This window comes from Paramormyrops kingsleyae, chromosome 9 (genome assembly GCF_048594095.1).
Source record: "Paramormyrops kingsleyae isolate MSU_618 chromosome 9, PKINGS_0.4, whole genome shotgun sequence".
NCBI lineage: Eukaryota > Metazoa > Chordata > Actinopteri > Osteoglossiformes > Mormyridae > Paramormyrops > Paramormyrops kingsleyae.
Window position 1 is genome coordinate 35,441,138 of NC_132805.1, and position 17,855 is coordinate 35,458,992.

At 46.9% G+C, this 17,855-nt stretch overlaps 1 protein-coding gene across 3 annotated transcripts in view; it reads right to left on the bottom strand.

The window, feature by feature from the left end:
* macf1b (microtubule actin crosslinking factor 1b) overlaps window positions 1-17,855 on the bottom strand; it is a 41,580-nt gene that overhangs the window by 13,087 nt on the left and 10,638 nt on the right. The window contains exons 1-19 of one of the 3 annotated variants that reach the window (XM_023815337.2): window positions 17,369-17,545; window positions 11,952-12,538; window positions 11,710-11,781; window positions 11,394-11,561; window positions 10,235-10,401; window positions 9,701-9,860; window positions 8,604-8,688; window positions 8,063-8,304; window positions 7,628-7,747; window positions 7,359-7,466; window positions 6,415-6,633; window positions 3,445-3,648; window positions 2,820-3,051; window positions 2,398-2,624; window positions 2,101-2,223; window positions 1,923-2,024; window positions 697-798; window positions 402-566; window positions 54-209 (exon numbers count right to left, since the gene is read on the bottom strand). In XM_023815337.2, coding sequence (XP_023671105.2) covers window positions 54-209; window positions 402-566; window positions 697-798; window positions 1,923-2,024; window positions 2,101-2,223; window positions 2,398-2,624; window positions 2,820-3,051; window positions 3,445-3,648; window positions 6,415-6,633; window positions 7,359-7,466; window positions 7,628-7,747; window positions 8,063-8,304; window positions 8,604-8,688; window positions 9,701-9,860; window positions 10,235-10,401; window positions 11,394-11,561; window positions 11,710-11,781; window positions 11,952-12,464 — 3,165 coding nt within the window. In that variant the 5' untranslated portion in view covers window positions 12,465-12,538; window positions 17,369-17,545. Of the gene's footprint in view, window positions 1-53; window positions 210-401; window positions 567-696; window positions 799-1,922; window positions 2,025-2,100; window positions 2,224-2,397; window positions 2,625-2,819; window positions 3,052-3,444; window positions 3,649-6,414; window positions 6,634-7,358; window positions 7,467-7,627; window positions 7,748-8,062; window positions 8,305-8,603; window positions 8,689-9,700; window positions 9,861-10,234; window positions 10,402-11,393; window positions 11,562-11,709; window positions 11,782-11,951; window positions 12,539-17,368; window positions 17,546-17,855 lie in introns of those variants that run through there. The other 2 variants (XM_023815345.2, XM_072716916.1) reach the window with 2 other exon arrangements.

Here is a 17,855-nt window from a genome sequence, read left to right on the forward strand (position 1 = left end):
TCTGGTTTGTGGAGAAGGCACTTTGCTGACAGTCAGGGTGACTCCGGGAGTACCTTGTGCTTGGCTAACTCGATCTCACAGATCTGCAGGTCGATGCTGATTGGCCGGGGGCCCTGCAGAAGGTCCGCCGTGTGGGAGAGCCAGGTGTGTAGCTCATCCAGCGTGTTCTGGAACTGACCCAGACCTAGGAGAGCACACTCCAACTGGTGCTGAAATGGTAAGGCCCAGTCAAAACATCACAAATTCTGCTTCAGCCATGACTTGAATCTGCTGTGACCACAATCCAAACATGCTGTTCTTCTGATTCTCCCAATATTCCCAATATATATTATGTGGAAAATTATCCATCCATTCATGGGAATGGATTTGGTCAGCTTTTGGGACATAGAGATCACGATTACCTGTCTGCTCACTGTCTCCCCCTCCAGGCCATCCCAACGTCGGCGAAAGTTCTCCAGAGACGAGGTGGAGCCCGGCGTCTCGTGGTCCAGGGGGAGACGGCAGACGAAGCGGTGGTTGAGGCTCTCCATCTCGATCTTCTTTTGGTACAGTTCCCGTTTAAATGCCTAGGTGGGGCAAGCCCTGTGTCAATATGTCGCTACCTCTTAGTAATGGTCACTAACAGGATGTTGGACATTATACAGAGCAGGTGAAGTGGATGCATCCACACCGGAGATGTGTGCTCATTTGCCTCACCTTTAAGTCACACAGTTGCTGTTTCACAGCTTCCAAGTCAGTCTCTACCAAGAACTCTTCTGTGGACTTCAACTCGGCGGATTTGAGCCACTCAAACAGTCCCTGCAGAGCACAGAAATTACTGTAATATCAAATGTTCTCACAAGTCAATGTGGTCGTTGGTTTCAACCTACATGACAGGGCTACTGCTGTTTTCAGTTAAATACTGTACACAGAGCCACCGAATTTTAGACATCAGTTGTACAACCCATATTAAACATTTTGATATGAAAGGAGAATTTAAATGGCTGGGGTCAGGAGATGTGTAAAATTCTACATATTCTGAGTCATGAAAACTAGCAAACATAGTTGCTTGATATATCATGGGTTCGCAACATTTTTCCCAAGGATTAAATTCCACCAGCAGCACATAGCCAAGCTCCGCTGCAGCCAGAAAAATGCCAAATGGGGGGGTGGGGGGGGGGTCACCCGTCTGGATGTGGAGCCGAATCCACCAGTTGGTGATGACTGTGATAAATTCATAATGTTTACGAAAAAACAGTATACTGCCTCTTCCCGTTCCAGAGCTGATCAGCTAATGAGAACTACCTACATGCGATCTTGCTACCAGAAAAACAACTTAGCAAAGGCATTTTTGAATCTACAAGCGCCAGTCAAACATCGCCAGCTTACAAATAGTATTCAAGACAATGATTTTTTTAATGGAATTCTGCTTTGCGTGTTCAGATAATAACCAAAAGGATTAATGCTATCAGCCCCCATCGTTTGGATAAGACATAATGGAGCTGATGTTTCGAAAACTCAAAACTCATTCCCTTTGGCTGCAGCCCTCAAGTATGAAGCATGTTGGCCTGGAGAAGTGGTTCATTTAACAAATTTAATTAAAAAAAAAAAAGCTTATTTAAAAAGTATAATTAATTCTCAGTGGAACACAGAAGCCTGCTGACTAGTTCAGACAATATTAATCGGAAGAGAGACTCTGGGCTTTAACTCAGCTGAAGTTCAATAATTTTACAGTGAAGGTCATAAGAACCATTAGCTCTGCACTGGCAGAGCCCGGCAAATTCTGTCAGACAGTCATCAGTAAAACACCAGGGGACAAAGTTCGCCTTCCGGCCAACGAGCTGAGAATGAAGAACACGCTTTTGAAAAGGCCTGCCGTTTGGCTCGTCCAATGAGTGTCAGGCTCTGTGCCATTGTGGACATGGATCTCAAACGGCTCCCACCTGCATGGTGTCCTGGTAGAGTAGCGCCACCTGCTGGTAGTTCTCCAGCTTGCTATGACACTCTGTCCACAGCTTGCTCAGGTTGTTCCATGTACCATAAAGCTGTAAAATCAGATGTCAGTGAGGCTTGCAGCAATGTATTATTCACAGATGCTGGCTGTGAACCGGGAACTCTCACCTCATCTAAACACTTAGTGACGTCTGGCTTGTCAATGTCCCCACATGCTGACATCAGATCCATTCCCAGAATTCCCAGTGAGTCAAGGTCTCCCTGCAGGCTGTCGATGTCATCCCTGAGGGCCTAGGGAACCAAAAAGGGAGGTGTAAGGAATCTTAGGAATGATTTTGATTGGTTAAGGAACTAGACTGCAAACAAGAATGTGTTGTCAGTTCCGGTTCTAAGAATGACCCTACTGCTCTGCTGTGTGTAACCTGAACCCAAACCAGGGATACACACTTGGGTGGCCCAGCACACCTGCATGTTCTCCAGACTCTGCTGGATGGTCACTGGGTCAGAGCCGTTCCCGTTCACGTCCAGGATGGCCTGCTGCGTGTCGTTCAGCATGCCCGTCAGGTCGTTCACGTCCCCCCAGAACTTGGCGGCCAGGTCTAAGAGTTGGAGGAGCCACTTGTCCCTCTCCTGAGCCTGGGCCTGCACCTCCTGTAGACGCTTCCCCAGGTCGCTCACCTGCTCTTGGATGGCTGCAGGCGGGGAACAGTGTCATTAGTCACTGCAATGGCTCAGCCAGTGATGTCAGGGTGTCACAATTACGGTTTAAACCTCAAGCAATCAGTGGATCATACTGTATAACTGGTAACTCAGAGTCTGCTAATAGCTGTAAATGCCCGTGATACTGGAAGCCCCGTGAGAATGCCACAGGCGGCTACTGGACCCACCCACGCAGATGGCACTGTCCCCGGTGGGTTTGGCGCTGGCCAGGAGCTCGCATGCCTGCCCCTCGATCTTGCCCAGCCCCTGCCCCATCTTGCCCAGCTCGGCCAGCGTGAGCTGACTCTCCTGGAGCTGCTCCTGGATACGAGACGTCTGACCACGCAGAGCCACGGGCGATTGCAGCCGGCTGCGCAGACGCTCCAGGCTCTCACCCAGCAGGGACATCCTCTCGCTGAGCTGAATGGCAAGGATAAGAGGAATCCCAGTGACGACACAAAGGACAACAGGAATCCCAGTAACGACACAAAGGACAACAGGAAGCTCATTAACAACACAAAGGTCAAGAGGAATCCCAATAATGACCTGAAGGACAAGAGAAATCCCAGTAAAAACACAAAGGACAACAGGAAGCCCAGTTACAGCGCAAAGGACAACAGGAATCTCAATAAGGGCATGAAGTATTTCCTCAAACTAACTATGCTACTTCATCTCATCTCACAAAAATATACATGCATTTTTAATGTGAAAAAATTAGAAGAGATAAAAAATAGGCTTTTTCAAAAATTGTTTAGGTATAATTATAGTTTTGCCAGTGGCATCTTGAATAAAGTTTTGAAGGTTTGAAGTTACCTGTGTGTAGCGAGGCAGAGACTCCTCCAGCAGGCCGGCCAGCTCCCGTACCCGATCCCTGATGGCCCTGTGCCTCTCCGCAACGTCCGCAGCCCGCTGGCAGAACTCCTCCCCCTGGGTAGGGCTGAGCTCAGACAGCCGACGGCTCACTGAGCAGAGCCGTGAGATCAAGGGCTTGTGCTCCGCTATGGACTCCCTCAGACCCTTCGGCAGCAGAGCGGAATAGCATTAGCACTGGGCTAAACAGGCTAGCACAGATCAGGCCACTAAACTGTGTCTGCACTGAGCAGCCTAACGGAAACATATTAGCATTGACTGCACCACAGAACCATATTAGGATTGCAGTGTCCAAAGATGTTAGCATTGGGCAGCTCATGGAATCACATTAGCGTTCACCCAACCCCGAGTAGCCCAGTAAAACATGCTAACACCGAGTAACCCAGTAAAACATGCTATCATTGAGTAGCCCAGTAAAACATGCTAACACCGAGTAGCTCTGTAAAACATGCTAGCAATGAGCAGCCCAGTAAAACATGCTAGCACTGAGCAGCCCAGTAAAATATGCTAGCACTGAGTAGCCCAGTAAAACATTCTGGCACTGAGTAGCCCATTAAAACATGCTGGCACTGAGTAGCCCAGTAAAACATGCTAACACCAAGTAACCCAGTAAAACATGCTAACACCGAGTAGCTCAGTAAAACATGCTAACACCAAGTAACCCAGTAAAACATGCTAACACCGAGTAGCTCAGTAAAACATGCTAGCACTGAGTAGCCCAGTAAAACATGCTGGCACCGAGTAGCCCAGTAAAACATGCTGGCACCGAGCAGCCCAGTAAAACATGCTGGCACCGAGTAGCCCAGTAAAACATGCTGGCACTGAGTAGCCCAGTAAAACATGCTGGCACTGAGTAGCCCAGTAAAACATGCTGGCACTGAGTAGCCCAGTAAAACATGCTAACACCGAGTAGCTCAGTAAAACATGCTAGCACTGAGTAGCCCAGTAAAACATGCTGGCACCGAGTAGCCCAGTAAAACATGCTGGCACCGAGTAGCCCAGTAAAACATGCTAACACCGAGTAGCTCAGTAAAACATGCTAGCACTGAGTAGCCCAATAAAACATGCTAGCACTGAGTAGCCCAGTAAAACATGCTGGCACTGAGTAGCCCAGTAAAACATGCTAGCACTGAGTAGCCCAGTAAAACATGCTAGCACTGAGTAGCCCAGTAAAACATGCTGGCACTGAGTAGCCCAGTAAAACATGCTGGCACTGAGTAGCCCAGTAAAACATGCTGGCACTGAGTAGCCCAGTAAAACATGCTGGCACTGAGTAGCCCAGTAAAACATGCTGGCACTGAGTAGCTCAGTAAAACATGCTGGCACTGAGTAGCTCAGTAAAACATGCTGGCACCGAGTAGCTCAGTAAAACATGCTAACACCGAGTAGCTCAGTAAAACATGCTGGCACTGAGTAGCCCAGTAAAACATGCTAACACCGAGTAGCTCAGTAAAACATGCTGGCACTGAGTAGCCCAGTAAAACATGCTGGCACTGAGTAGCCCAGTAAAACATGCTGGCACTGAGTAGCCCAGTAAAACATGCTGGCACTGAGTAGCTCAGTAAAACATGCTGGCACTGAGTAGCTCAGTAAAACATGCTGGCACTGAGTAGCCCAGTAAAACATGCTGGCACTGAGTAGCTCAGTAAAACATGCTGGCACTGAGTAGCTCAGTAAAACATGCTAACACCGAGTAGCTCAGTAAAACATGCTGGCACTGAGTAGCCCAGTAAAACATGCTAACACCGAGTAGCTCAGTAAAACAAGCTGGCACTGAGTAGCCCAGTAAAACATGCTGGCACTGAGTAGCCCAGTAAAACATGCTGGCACTGAGTAGCCCAGTAAAACATGCTGGCACTGAGTAGCTCAGTAAAACATGCTAGCACTGAGTAGCCCAGTAAAACATGCTGGCACTGAGTAGCTCAGTAAAACATGCTAGCACCGAGTAGCCCAGTAAAACATGCTGGCACTGAGTAGCCCAGTAAAACATGCTAACACCGAGTAGCTCAGTAAAACATGCTGGCACTGAGTAGCCCAGTAAAACATGCTAACACCGAGTAGCTCAGTAAAACATGCTGGCACTGAGTAGCCCAGTAAAACATGCTGGCACTGAGTAGCCCAGTAAAACATGCTGGCACTGAGTAGCCCAGTAAAACATGCTGGCACTGAGTAGCTCAGTAAAACATGCTGGCACTGAGTAGCCCAGTAAAACATGCTGGCACTGAGTAGCTCAGTAAAACATACTAGCACTGAGTAGCCCAGTAAAACATGCTGGCACTGAGTAGCCCAGTAAAACATGCTGGCACTGAGTAGCCCAGTAAAACATGCTGGCACTGAGTAGCCCAGTAAAACATGCTGGCACTGAGTAGCCCAGTAAAACATGCTGGCACTGAGTAGCCCAGTAAAACATGCTAACACCGAGTAGCTCAGTAAAACATGCTGGCACTGAACAGGTAATAGAAACATTTTAAGCACCTTAAGATGAAAAAAAAAAACCAAAACAAAACAAGATGACGTTCTACACCATACTATGCTATTATTATAATACAAGAGACAGTTTTGTTTTTGTTTTTCTACATTTACAGATATTTAGCAGACACTTTTGTCCACATCGACATAAGAAAGGAAAGCTTCTGGTCAGAGACCGGGGTCAGCCCAGGTCCCTCGAGAAGTTGGGGTCATGGACCTTGATCAAGACCAGTTGCACAATATAAAATAAATCCATTCAATCTGATGATCCTGGTTGACCCAGTTGAATATTATCAGGTATATTACAAGGGTTTCATCACTCCAGTTAGAACAAATCAAGGAACTTTCCTCTGCAACCTTCAGTTGTAAGAACTTCCTGTTGCAGAGTCTTGTGTTTAGACTTGGCGCCTAATTCTGCAGGGACATGGAGGGATGGGGGCTGACCTGCAAGCGCTCCTGCTGTTCCCGGAAAGCCTCGTAGCTGGTGGCCTCCAGCGAGAGCTGGCTGACCAGATCCTGGGTCTCCTGTAACCACGGCGACACCTCCGCGTAGCTCTCGGAGAACTGGAGCAGGAGCGCCTGAGCATGCTCTAACTGCAGCACCTCGTGGGAGCGTGTGGTCGATACGGCCTGGCATTTCTCCTGCAGAGTGTCAAGCTGTGACTGCGAACAAAGAGCAGGGAGAACCTCAACACACTGATATACGGTTTATACACATCATCACTTTCTAATGAAAGCCGAGCATGTCTGCTTTTTGACGATTGTCACTTTTTACGATGGAATACGTTCATTATCCTCTGCCTACTGATATCGCCTGACACCTAAATGACCAATGAAAAGTTTTATGAAGTTATCTATTTACCTAATATTTATGCTCGTACTAGTTAACATTTGTATTCATGATGGTCGTTGGATTACTTCATATCACTAATTTTAACAAGTTAATAACCATTAGCTAGGTAGCTAGCTAACTAGCATTGTTGTTATTTGTGCTTGTATCTTGTTGACATATTTACCTCGTCGACAGTCCATTTTACATTTTTAGCTGTTCACAGACAAGTTTGTAATAATAGGTTTATATTAGTGGTGCTTTGGGAGTCTCATCACATTGTTTTATGTTTTATAAAGTAGTATCTGAGAAAAAGATTTTTCTATATACGTGTTTTTCATTGGCCAACAACGACATAATGTGCTGTATGAATGTGTAATTATACTTTCTTTTATTTATTTATATTATTATTGCATTACACAATAGTATAACCACATGCAGTTATTAAACTGTTCATATTTGATACGGCGAATGAGCTGCTTAGAGGGCTGGGCTGGTGACAGTGACTCTGTGGAAACGTTGTGAAGACCTTGTCACGTCGTAAATATCATGCCCCCACCTGTAGGTTCTCGTTTTCACCCTCTTCGCTGTAGCTCTGCAGGATTTCCAAGACCTTCATCATCTTCTCGATGTTAAATCTGTGCTGCATTATCTCCACAGCGAGAATCTGAATGCAGTTAACACAGGAATCAAAAACATTTCACGATACTCTGTATTTATCAATCATTTTATTGAAGTTTTCTTTTCCACTCTGTGTCTCAGCGCTGACACGAGCACCTTCCTAAACCGAAACGTGAAGATGGAATCGGCGGCTGTTGGTAACTCCACCTTTTGGTCATACAGCTGAGAGCAGATGACGTCGGGATGGAGGCTGATGTTGCTCAGCTCCTCCAGCTTGCGGCCGGTGTCCTCAAACCAGGCCAGCTCCTTCTCCACCGCCTGCTCCAGCTATGGCAGCACGAGAAGTATCTCATCATGCTGGTCCACCACATCAATAAGCATTTCACATATTGTCAGAAACGTATGAAAAGCGGTGGGTGAACCGACTAATAATTCATTAGATGCTTTTATCCGAAGGAACAAACATTTCTGAGAAAATGGGGTCAAACTATCCCTGGTGTGATTAAGGGTCTTGCACAGCATCCAAACTGGCCAAGACACCCACTGCTATCTAGCATGAGATGCCGTAATTACATACAAAATAACCGAACATAACCGTCACGCAAGTCCTTGGTGTTTCATGAATCTTCGTAGGTATCTCACCCGAAGTCTTTCGGTGGCACAGAGGACGCCCTCCCCAGGCGGGGGCTGACTCCCCACACCCAGCAGCTCACGCTCGATCCTCCCCAGCCACAGATGCAGCTCCTCCTGGCTGGAGGTGCAGCGCTGAGAAGCCTCCAGGGCCTGTTCCAGGCGCTGCAGGACGTCGGCCCCACTCAGGCTGAGCACGGAGTACCTGATCCTCAGGCTGTCGGCCTTCTCTTGCACTAACTGGGACTCCTCCTCTGCTGGGACACACATCACTATCACTACTACTCCGGTTTTATTTATCCAAAAACACATTGACCTTATACTCTCTGCAAATTGTTATTTTACTGAACTCTGAGCTGGGCTGCCCAGACACATAACGCAGCAAGAAATTCTGTTTTTGCCATATGTTAAATTATTTTGTGGTGTGCTCAAAATTTTATATATAACTGGCCAGAGGCCCTGGCCTCATGTGTAGTTCTGGAACAGCTGGCCATCTGCATTTATTTTGATTCTTTTTAAATGGTAGCCAGGTAATCCATTTCAACTGACCCACCTGAAATCTTCTCCATGAGCTCGTGGCCTCTCTGTCGAACGTCCTCAAGGTCAGCCCCTTTAGATTTTATTTCTTCAATCGCAGCCTGGAGAATCAAGAAGGAGCGCTCCGAGTGAACGAACGTGAGCGACGCGGATAGAGGAATTTACCCACTGGCCAGACGATGCAGTACAAAAACCGTATGATCACAAGCCAAGGTCGTTCATTATAGTGCCCCCTTCACATCACCTCTGGCTGAAGCGTTGCCAGAATATAGCCAGCCATCCATCTTTTGGTGAGTCACCCTGACTGGCATCCCGGGGGGGGGGGGGCTTTGGAGCCCATTCCAGGCAGCACGGAGCAGACGGCAGGATGCCAGTATGTTACAGCAACCATACACACACAATGGGCAATTTAGAGAAGCCAATTGACCTAACTGCATGGCTTTAGACTGCGAGAGAAAAGCTGGGGACCGGAATGAGACCCGTACAACACAGGGAGAACACGCAAACTGCATAGCACAGCGTGGGGGAGTGATCGAAAGCACCAGCTCTGCAGGCAATCAGACTACTAACGGTGCCACCCTGTGTTAAAAGATATAATATACATACATAATAATAGATACTTTTTTGTTCTCTATACGTCTCCCCCAACGTGTTCTCTGTAGGTGAGAGCAAGCTGCAGTGCAAAGGGCAGACAGCCACCCACAGCAGCGCTCAGGGAGCTGGGGGGTTAAGGGACCCGCTCATGTGCCGAGGCTGGGCTCGAACCGGCGACCTTCTGGTCATGGGCACAGAGGTGTAGCCTGCTTACATTTTATTAATATAAAGATGCATATTTCATTGACAGTTGCTTTTACCAACATAAATTAGTGAAAGCAGGGTTAACCAGTCTCTGGAGTAGTTGGGATTAAACAGCTTGCTCAAAGGGACAAGGGCAACCACTGGATTTGAACCAACAACCTTCAGATCAGAAGGCCAGAGGCCTAACTGGCAGAGCCACTTGACAGCCACATAGTTGCCACATCATAAATTCCATACTTGATGGTGGTTCTGGTTTCATTCTTCGTCTGTCCCGTTTATCCACACACTTCCCTGCCACCGGTTGTGCTGTTGTACCTTGGCACGTGCAGCAGCCTCCGGGATGCGACCCATCCCCCTCTCGGCGGAGCGTAGCTCTGATAGGCTCTGCTCGGCGGCCATGAGCCAGTGCTGGAAGGTGTCCGTGGTCTCCTGGAACCGCTGTGCTCTTGGCAGGATCTGCTCCAGCCCGCCTCGCCTGTCGTTTGAAGCACAGCGAAAACTCAGCGACGAGGGCCTTGGGGCGTTAGGTTACAATCCACACCAGGGCCTCGGGGCATTAGGTCACAATCCACACCAGGGGGACTCTTATACTCCCAGTTTGGCTCTTACAATGTTAATTGCTTTCTATCTGTAATCCTGTTAGATCTTATTATGACAGGTTCTCTAAGGCAATTATACAGAGAAGCAGCTTGTACCCAAATATGCATTGTAGTGGAAGTTCTGAAGCTGAGAATTTGTTCAGACTACATTTTATAACCTGTGGCATGTTTTCTTTTTTTGTCACTAAGCTGCGGATTTGCTTTCAAACAGCAGTGATTTAAAATAAGCCAACAAGCAAGAACTAGATACCTGCTCTCTGCGTGTTGGAGTAACGCCTTCCATTTTTCCTGCAGGCTGCATATCTGACTTGCTGCTGACTCTCTCCCCGCACTCTGGAATGCCTTAGCTAGTTGTGGCCCCTGTTTCACCATTGACTCCACACTGGGCCTCCTGTCCTCTAGGAGGCGCTGTAGGAGCTAGTGGAACACAAGAGAGTGTCAGTTTGTTTTGAGCCAAAATTCAAATACTTTACATTCACTGTTCTAATGTTTCTGTTGGCTCAGAGGAAATACAGTAGTGAATCAGGGAAAGGTATCTGTGCAGTAACTTTATCTTCTCTGGCACAAAAAGATGAATAAGCCTTAAATGAGGCAACCTCAGCTTAACCCTACGGTTTTGGTTGCATCCCATCAAGGAATAACCTTGGCTTTTACATCTGTGAAAGGGATTTTGGGATTTTCCCACGGCAATGTGAGCACTGGTGCACTATTACAATACATGATAAGAAACAGAATCCTGCTTGGTTTTACCCTAGAAACTCCACCTTGTGCTTTTGCCAACATTTGTCCATCAAGACCAGCTGATGTAGCTCACCGGAATCCAAGTCTATAAAAGTTTTTAACGTGAACTTTGCTGCCTTCAGCATCAATAAGTATTAAAAATAGTGTATACCTCATGTACGTCATGTATAACTTTAATATTTGCAATATTCTGATTTTTTTTTTTTTTTCAGGAGATATTTTTGAATGAAGTCTGCTGTGCTTGGATTAAAATCAATGCAATTATTTTAGTAACTGAGTACAATAACAACAACAGTACACCAAAAATATTTTTGGCTACACAGAACTTGAAAATATACAGCACTTTATTACCCATGAGTTAAACCCCAACTGGGAGCCATTTTCAGCCATTAGTATAATCATCACATCACAATTTGTTGTATTGCTATGTGAAAAACATTGGCTTTATGGCTTTATTGTAGTTCTGAAGGCAGGTTTCAACTCACCTAGGGAGCCCAGAATGACAATAATTACACCTCTGAAGGAAAAAAGACTGACATTTTGAGGACAAGACTTGTGTACCTTCTTTTACCAGTTCCAATATGAAAGCACAATCTGACACAATCTGTAATGCGAAATGTGTGTAAAAATAAGCATATTTTTTATCCTTCTGCTTCCTTGGGAAATACCTTCTGTTCCTGAAGCTGTGCCTTCAGCACCTTGACCTCTGACGAAGGCGGCTTCTGATTGGCTATCAGCTCCTCTATCTCAGACACCCATGTAAGCAGGGCCTCCAGGGCCCGATGGAAGGTCTCTGAGTCCTCGAAGGCATCTTTGGCAGCCAAAGCCCGCAAACTCTGTAGCCAGAGACAGAAAAGTACATTCAGTCCTTATACCATAATCAGCTTTTTTTTGGGTAAATATTGTTTAGTGACAACAATGTTTTGGAGCAGGTGTTTATTTTAGTGGTAAATGGACCATAAGTATTAGAAGTCACGGTCTGACCTTCTTGTTAAGAGAGGTCCATCTGTCTACACTAGATTCCTGGTCTGAGCTGGAGTGTCCGTCGCTTCGTAGCTGTAAGACAAACAATGTGAGCATTGTGAAACTATTTAAGCCTCTCGGTAAGAATACATTTGGCCTTACAGGCGACAGAAATGACAGTTGCTCAGTTTGGACTTTTTCTTCCTGCTGGGCTACACATCTCTAGTGCATCTACAAGGTTTGGATGCTGGTGGCGTATTGACCTCAGTGAGTTCCTCGGCCGCTCCGGTAAGGACGCGTACAGTCCTGGTCACCACCGGGTCGCCCCCTTTGTCCCCGGATGGAAACTCGGTCACCTCCACAATCTCAGTCACGATGGTCTCCGTCACCTCCGTTACCTCCGTCACCTCCCGGGAAGAGAGTGTTCTCCATGGCCAGGGACTTCCAGAGTTCCTTCTCTGGAAAACCAGTGGCGTCTCCTCAATCCCCTTCACCTGCTGTCCTTGGGGGGCCCTTCTGAGCCCAGTGCCACTCCCCTTAGTCAGGGTCCCGTTGAGAGGTGTTTTGGCCGGGGAAGGGGTGTCTGGCCGGGTAAAGGGCAAAGAGGTGCTCTGTGGCCTTTCTAAGATTGGGCTCTGTGTGGCTGGCGTGTTTGCCTCTTGGGGCTCCTTCTTGGGCAGATGCTCCTTCCTGTGCTTTGGTTGGTCTAGCTCCTCAGATTTGACCTGCTTGGACTTCTGACCCAGACAGCTGGGCCGGCTGATGAGGTTTCCCATGTCTCTACTGAGCTAGTGAGGTACGCTGAGTGGGACGAGGCCTGGGTCATGCATGCAAGGGGCCTGTTTACTGCCTAAAAACAAGACAAGGGCGCTGTTTATAAACCCAAAACCCATCAGGTCATCCACCCGCCGACCCCCCCCCCCACCCCCGTCACACTCTCACTTTGAACCACGTGAGACAAGTCCGTCATACATACATTTGATATTCATTTCATTTATTGACGCACTAATGTTAATAAAATGCCAATAATACGTCAATAAAAGACAACAAAAAACAAAATTATTCATACACCATGCATAACATTAGTAATGCATTTTCCCAAAGTCTCCCAAAGCTTCAAATAAATGTGCACATTCCCATGTGCATCCAGGAAACACTGATAATATTTCACTATGGTCCCTAAAAACTCATATGATCAGTCTGAGGGGAACTTGTTTTACCAGCAAGTGAACTGTAAGTGTGTTTTTAAAAAAGTCTCAAATGGACTGATCTCTTTTCCCGGTGATGAAAAAAGACCTCAGAAAGCAACAGGCACCAGCTGGATCTGGTTGGATCTAGTTAGATTTGGTTATATCCAAGGGGGGTGAAGACAAAAAGCTCAGCGCAGGCCTTCACCGTTCTCGGTGCTGGAGCTCCAGGACCTGCGTGGCCGTCGACTGTCTCCCGGCGAAAGAATCGCATTGACAGGCTTGTCTGTGCAGAGGGAGGGGAGGAATCATCCGGGATACCCACTGCTCCTCCTGGCAGCCGAGGCCTCTGTTCCGGGCCAGCGCTGGTCCCCAGCCGGTGCCAGGACGCCATTTAGCGCCTGATCGAATATGACAGGCATAAGACGCAGCTTCATTTCCGAAAGCGGGGGCCATCACAAAGAGAAGCCCTGGCCGCCCTACCATGTAGCAGCATCGCTGGGGCCACATTGTCTGCGCCAAGCTGCGGCTCTTCCGCAGGACTGCGGCGTGTGCGAGCAAACAGCACTGAAACGCTTCTGCCCGGAATGATCGCTGTCTTCGAACATACCGCTCGTGCTTCGGAGCTTTCGGCCACTGGAATAAAGATCCGCAGCCTAGATGCCTTGGATATTTAGCTGAGTTTTTGAAGTTCCCCAAGTGAAATGGTCTGTTTTTTGCCAATGAGGGGTCAGCTGCCTATCCCATTGTGTGTTAAAAGGGGCCCGTGTTGGGGTAAGAGGTCAAAAAGCACTGTTCCTGGCTGCCACTCAACCAGCAGAGGTCAGTGCGGGTCACCATCCGTCAATGCAGGTCTAATTTGGGAAAGTCGCCTCTCAAGATGCAGTAGCATGTCTGAGGTAGATGTCACGTGGATGTGCTTTCACCCTTGGGTGAACACGGGTTCACAGAATGCAAGTTATTATTAGTAATTATATCGTATTCATCTCATTTTAACACTAATCTCATTGCATGTTCGGAAGATGAGCGACGGTGCCTGATTTTCTTTGACTTGAAGTTCCACAGGCTTGAGTTTATATGCTCATTTACGAGAATTTATGGCTGCAACCCCTAGACCATGAATACGTCTCTACACAATGTACGACCTTCACAACCATCATTTTAAAGGGCTCAGACTTTCTTTAGTATCTCTCCATTGTCAATGACTTTGAAAACCATTCGCTCACACCACAAACGTGACAGACTGACGTGGAACACGACACAGGTTATCTGCAGGTCTGGCTATTCAGACCAGCTGCTAAGAATCACGTTTCCCCACAGATAAGTAGGGCACATATATTTGAATTTCAGAGAATTTTTGTTTCCTCATTCTATCATGCAGTGTGCATAACATTAACATAAATAAACACAGCTACTAAAACTGCATCCACATTCTTGCCCTTCTGCACCTTATGGAAAGTATCACACTTTCAATATTGTAATTACCCGGGGTTTGGCTTAATCAAATGTGGTGTTCTTGTCATTAAATTAATGGCTATTTCCAAGGTAAGTGTGAGGGACCCCATGCTCTTATCTGCCATTACTCATTTCCTGTGGATCCAGATAATGCCACGATTATGCTTGCTTATGGACAACATGTACATCCATAAAATCCTTTGAATACCCTTTTAACACGCAAAGCACTTGATATATGAAGCGGATTCTGACCTGTGGCTGTGCTTAAAGCAGCAAGTTTGCCTTCCAGACTTTGGGTGAGTTGTGACGGCCCAGATATTAGGTTTGGTAGTAAGATTAGGCTTAAAGTTGATATCAAATTCTGGACAATTGTCATGTTAGCACCATATGGAAACTGACGAGGTCTGGGGTGAAACATCTTTGTTTGTAAATACTTATTCAGAAGAAGAAGAGTTGGTGGCTGTGGAGGGCAGATAGCCTCAAATACAGTACCAGTCAAAAGTTTGGACATAGAATGGTTTAATAGTACTATGTTCTACATTTTTGAGTAAATATAAAGAAAGTGGACTCAGAAGGTTGCTGGTTCCAATCCCGTGGCCGACAGAGTGATCCCACCATTGGGCCCTTGATCAAGGCCCTTAACCCCAATCGCCCCAGGGACTGGCTGCCCCCACTGTCCCCTCTATCCCGGTTCCATGAGGTGGCCTCCTGGGATGCTTTTCCAGCCGTCCTGAAGGAGCTCCCACATATATGCTGAGCTCTCATTGGCCGCTTTTCCTTCACTCTCTGGTCAAACTCCTAAAACCATGTTTAAGTCAGGTGACCAGGTCATGTGATACGACCCTATCACTCTCCTTTGTAGGCAGCATGGTGTGTTCAGTCCTTTGGCCGGCACTGTACATCTGTATCTGAGATGAACATTGTAATGGTAATGGTGATGGAAAAGGCAGGATGACCACCGGCTACCAAAAACGAAACACTTCTTCACTTGCCCAGCTGACTGAATCATCTCATGAAGTGATCTTGTCACGGGAAGGACAACCATATTGTATTGGCCATGGATTGACGACATCATACCTCAAGCCCTGGGGTACCCCAAACTTCACAAAATGGCCCCTAGTACAACAAATGAATAAATCCATCTTCCACCTTATCCAGTACAAGCTTGCAGTGATCCTATTGTAGGGAGCATGGGACACAAGACCAGGGACTCCCCAGGCAGGATGTCATTTTGTCACAGTTGACACACCAACATCCACACACATGACTTATAATGTAATTCTAATATTTTCGCAGATTATTTTCTCATTGAAGTTCAGACTCAAAACTAGGTGCTCCTGTAGCACAACAAATAGAGCAGTGTGTGGATTCATATCTCTGAGAGCGCGCATATGGAAATGTAACTCATCTCTCTAGCTAGATAAATGCATCACATAAATGAAGACCATGCAGCAAGATAAATGTCAATCAAAAAATCAAAGTCATGAAAAATGTTTAGAAAACTCTGAATGAAACAGGCTAGATGCAGATAGTCCATTAAAGTCACCCTAGGCAGGGCCGGCCACCATGAGGAGGACACGGGACATCGCTGGGGTTGGTTGGTTGCTCAGTTTCATTGGCACAGTAACTCAGTAACACAAATCACTTCCTCACACACAGTGCCTACAGTGGTGCTGTGACCCGGATCATTGATTCGATGCTCTGAAGTGGCGGTGGGAATTTGGGGGGGGGGGACATACAAACTGACATGCAACAGAGCCCCATATAGTACTAATACATATAAACCCCCCCCCATCCATCCCCAGAACAACGCATCATTTCCTCTCTGCCTGCTGACTAATTCGAGGTCAGTCACAGACAGTTGAGATTAATTCATTGGCCAATAAGTTCCTATGTCAAGCTGTCTGCAGCCAGATTACCGTCTCACCCTACTGGATAGATACCTCACCCTTGCCAGTCTGACCACAGTTCCCCCTGCCCTTCTCACCTGTATCTTCCTCACCCATACACCACAGTCACTGCTGCTCTCTTACCACGTTTACTGTGCCCAAATAACCTGAGTCTCAAACCAAAAATGCAGTAATGGCCTTAACCACAATGACCCCGTGCATTTACCGATCATAACCCTCCGTCCATTATGCTTACCTTTCCATTTCTCTGGCCGTGCGACAATGTAATCTCCGCCCTTTCAGATTAGCTCACATGCTGACTCTTGAGACCAGCCGTCCATCCTCTGAACAGTCACTCCTTTCACACAATATCGGGCTACGTTGCTTGTTTAAGTGGAGGTGTGATGCATTTTTATGGTCAAATTGTTGCAGTTATTACAGTCAACAAGTCTTGAAATAGCTCTAAGGTCAAGAGCGAGATCAGTGAAAGTAGAACTTATTCCATATAGAGTTTACCTCCGTGAAAGGGCCTTTTGTTTGGTATAATATGATAGCTCTGCATTGAACTGCTCCTTTATCTGATAGAATCCAACAGAACTGAACACATTCAATAGTGACTGAGGTTTCTGAATAACACTGGGTTCAGGAGGCTGAATGCTTGCACAGCACACAGTGACGGTACAGCTATTTTCATGCTCATTCTAGGTACTTTTTATAAGGATACAAATTAGTCTTTAGGTTATTATTTTGACCCAAACCAAAACAGTATCTTCAATGCAATGGTACATTCAAATCCAATTATTATTGTTATTATGATTCTTGATGATGATGACAGTACTGCTGCTAATAACAATGTTGATCTTGCTGTTGTTGTTAGTAATTATCAGAACACCTACCCTGACAGATTAGATAGTAAACGTCGCACAAATTTGGCATTCTGAACCATCAGCTGTAGATGTGCTTATGATAGGAGACAGCCAAGTATTCAAAGCTGCTGGTCTGAGGTGAGCTATCTCAAAGAAGCCAGAGAAAGCTTTCTGGGCCCAGCTGTACCCGTGTGTGACTGTGCAAGGCTACCCTTAACATGTGGGAAAGTTCTATGTACGTGCAAGGCTACCCATAACATGTGGGAAAGTTCTATGTACTCACCGGCACTCTGGAGCACAAAAGGCACACAAGTAATGCATATGTCTGTGCTGACGAGTTCACAGTGAGAGATCCACGCCTGCATGGACCATCCTGTCTCTGCGCTCCAATTTCCAACCGTAGGCCATGCTGTTCTGTTGCCCAGAGTTCCAGCCAAACAATGTTCAACTTTCCTCTGCACCCACACCTCCCCCCCCCCCCCCCCACCCCAGCGAGAGCACCTCCCGACCCCAGAACCACTCCTCCTCTCCGTTCTTGTATTGTTCTCCCCAGGCAGAAGAATCTCTCCCGTCAGATTCCTGATGTGTACCTCTGGATGATGTTCGGCCGCGGCTGCATGGTCTCTGCCTCACTCTCCCGCAAAACAGGAGCGCTTTGGTGTCCGAGAGTCCCAGCGCCCCCCACCCTGCCCCATCTCTGCCAGCAAACTCTGTGCCACTTCTGCTTTCTTGCTAGACTGTTAGATATGTCCCCTCCCTCATTCCCTCCC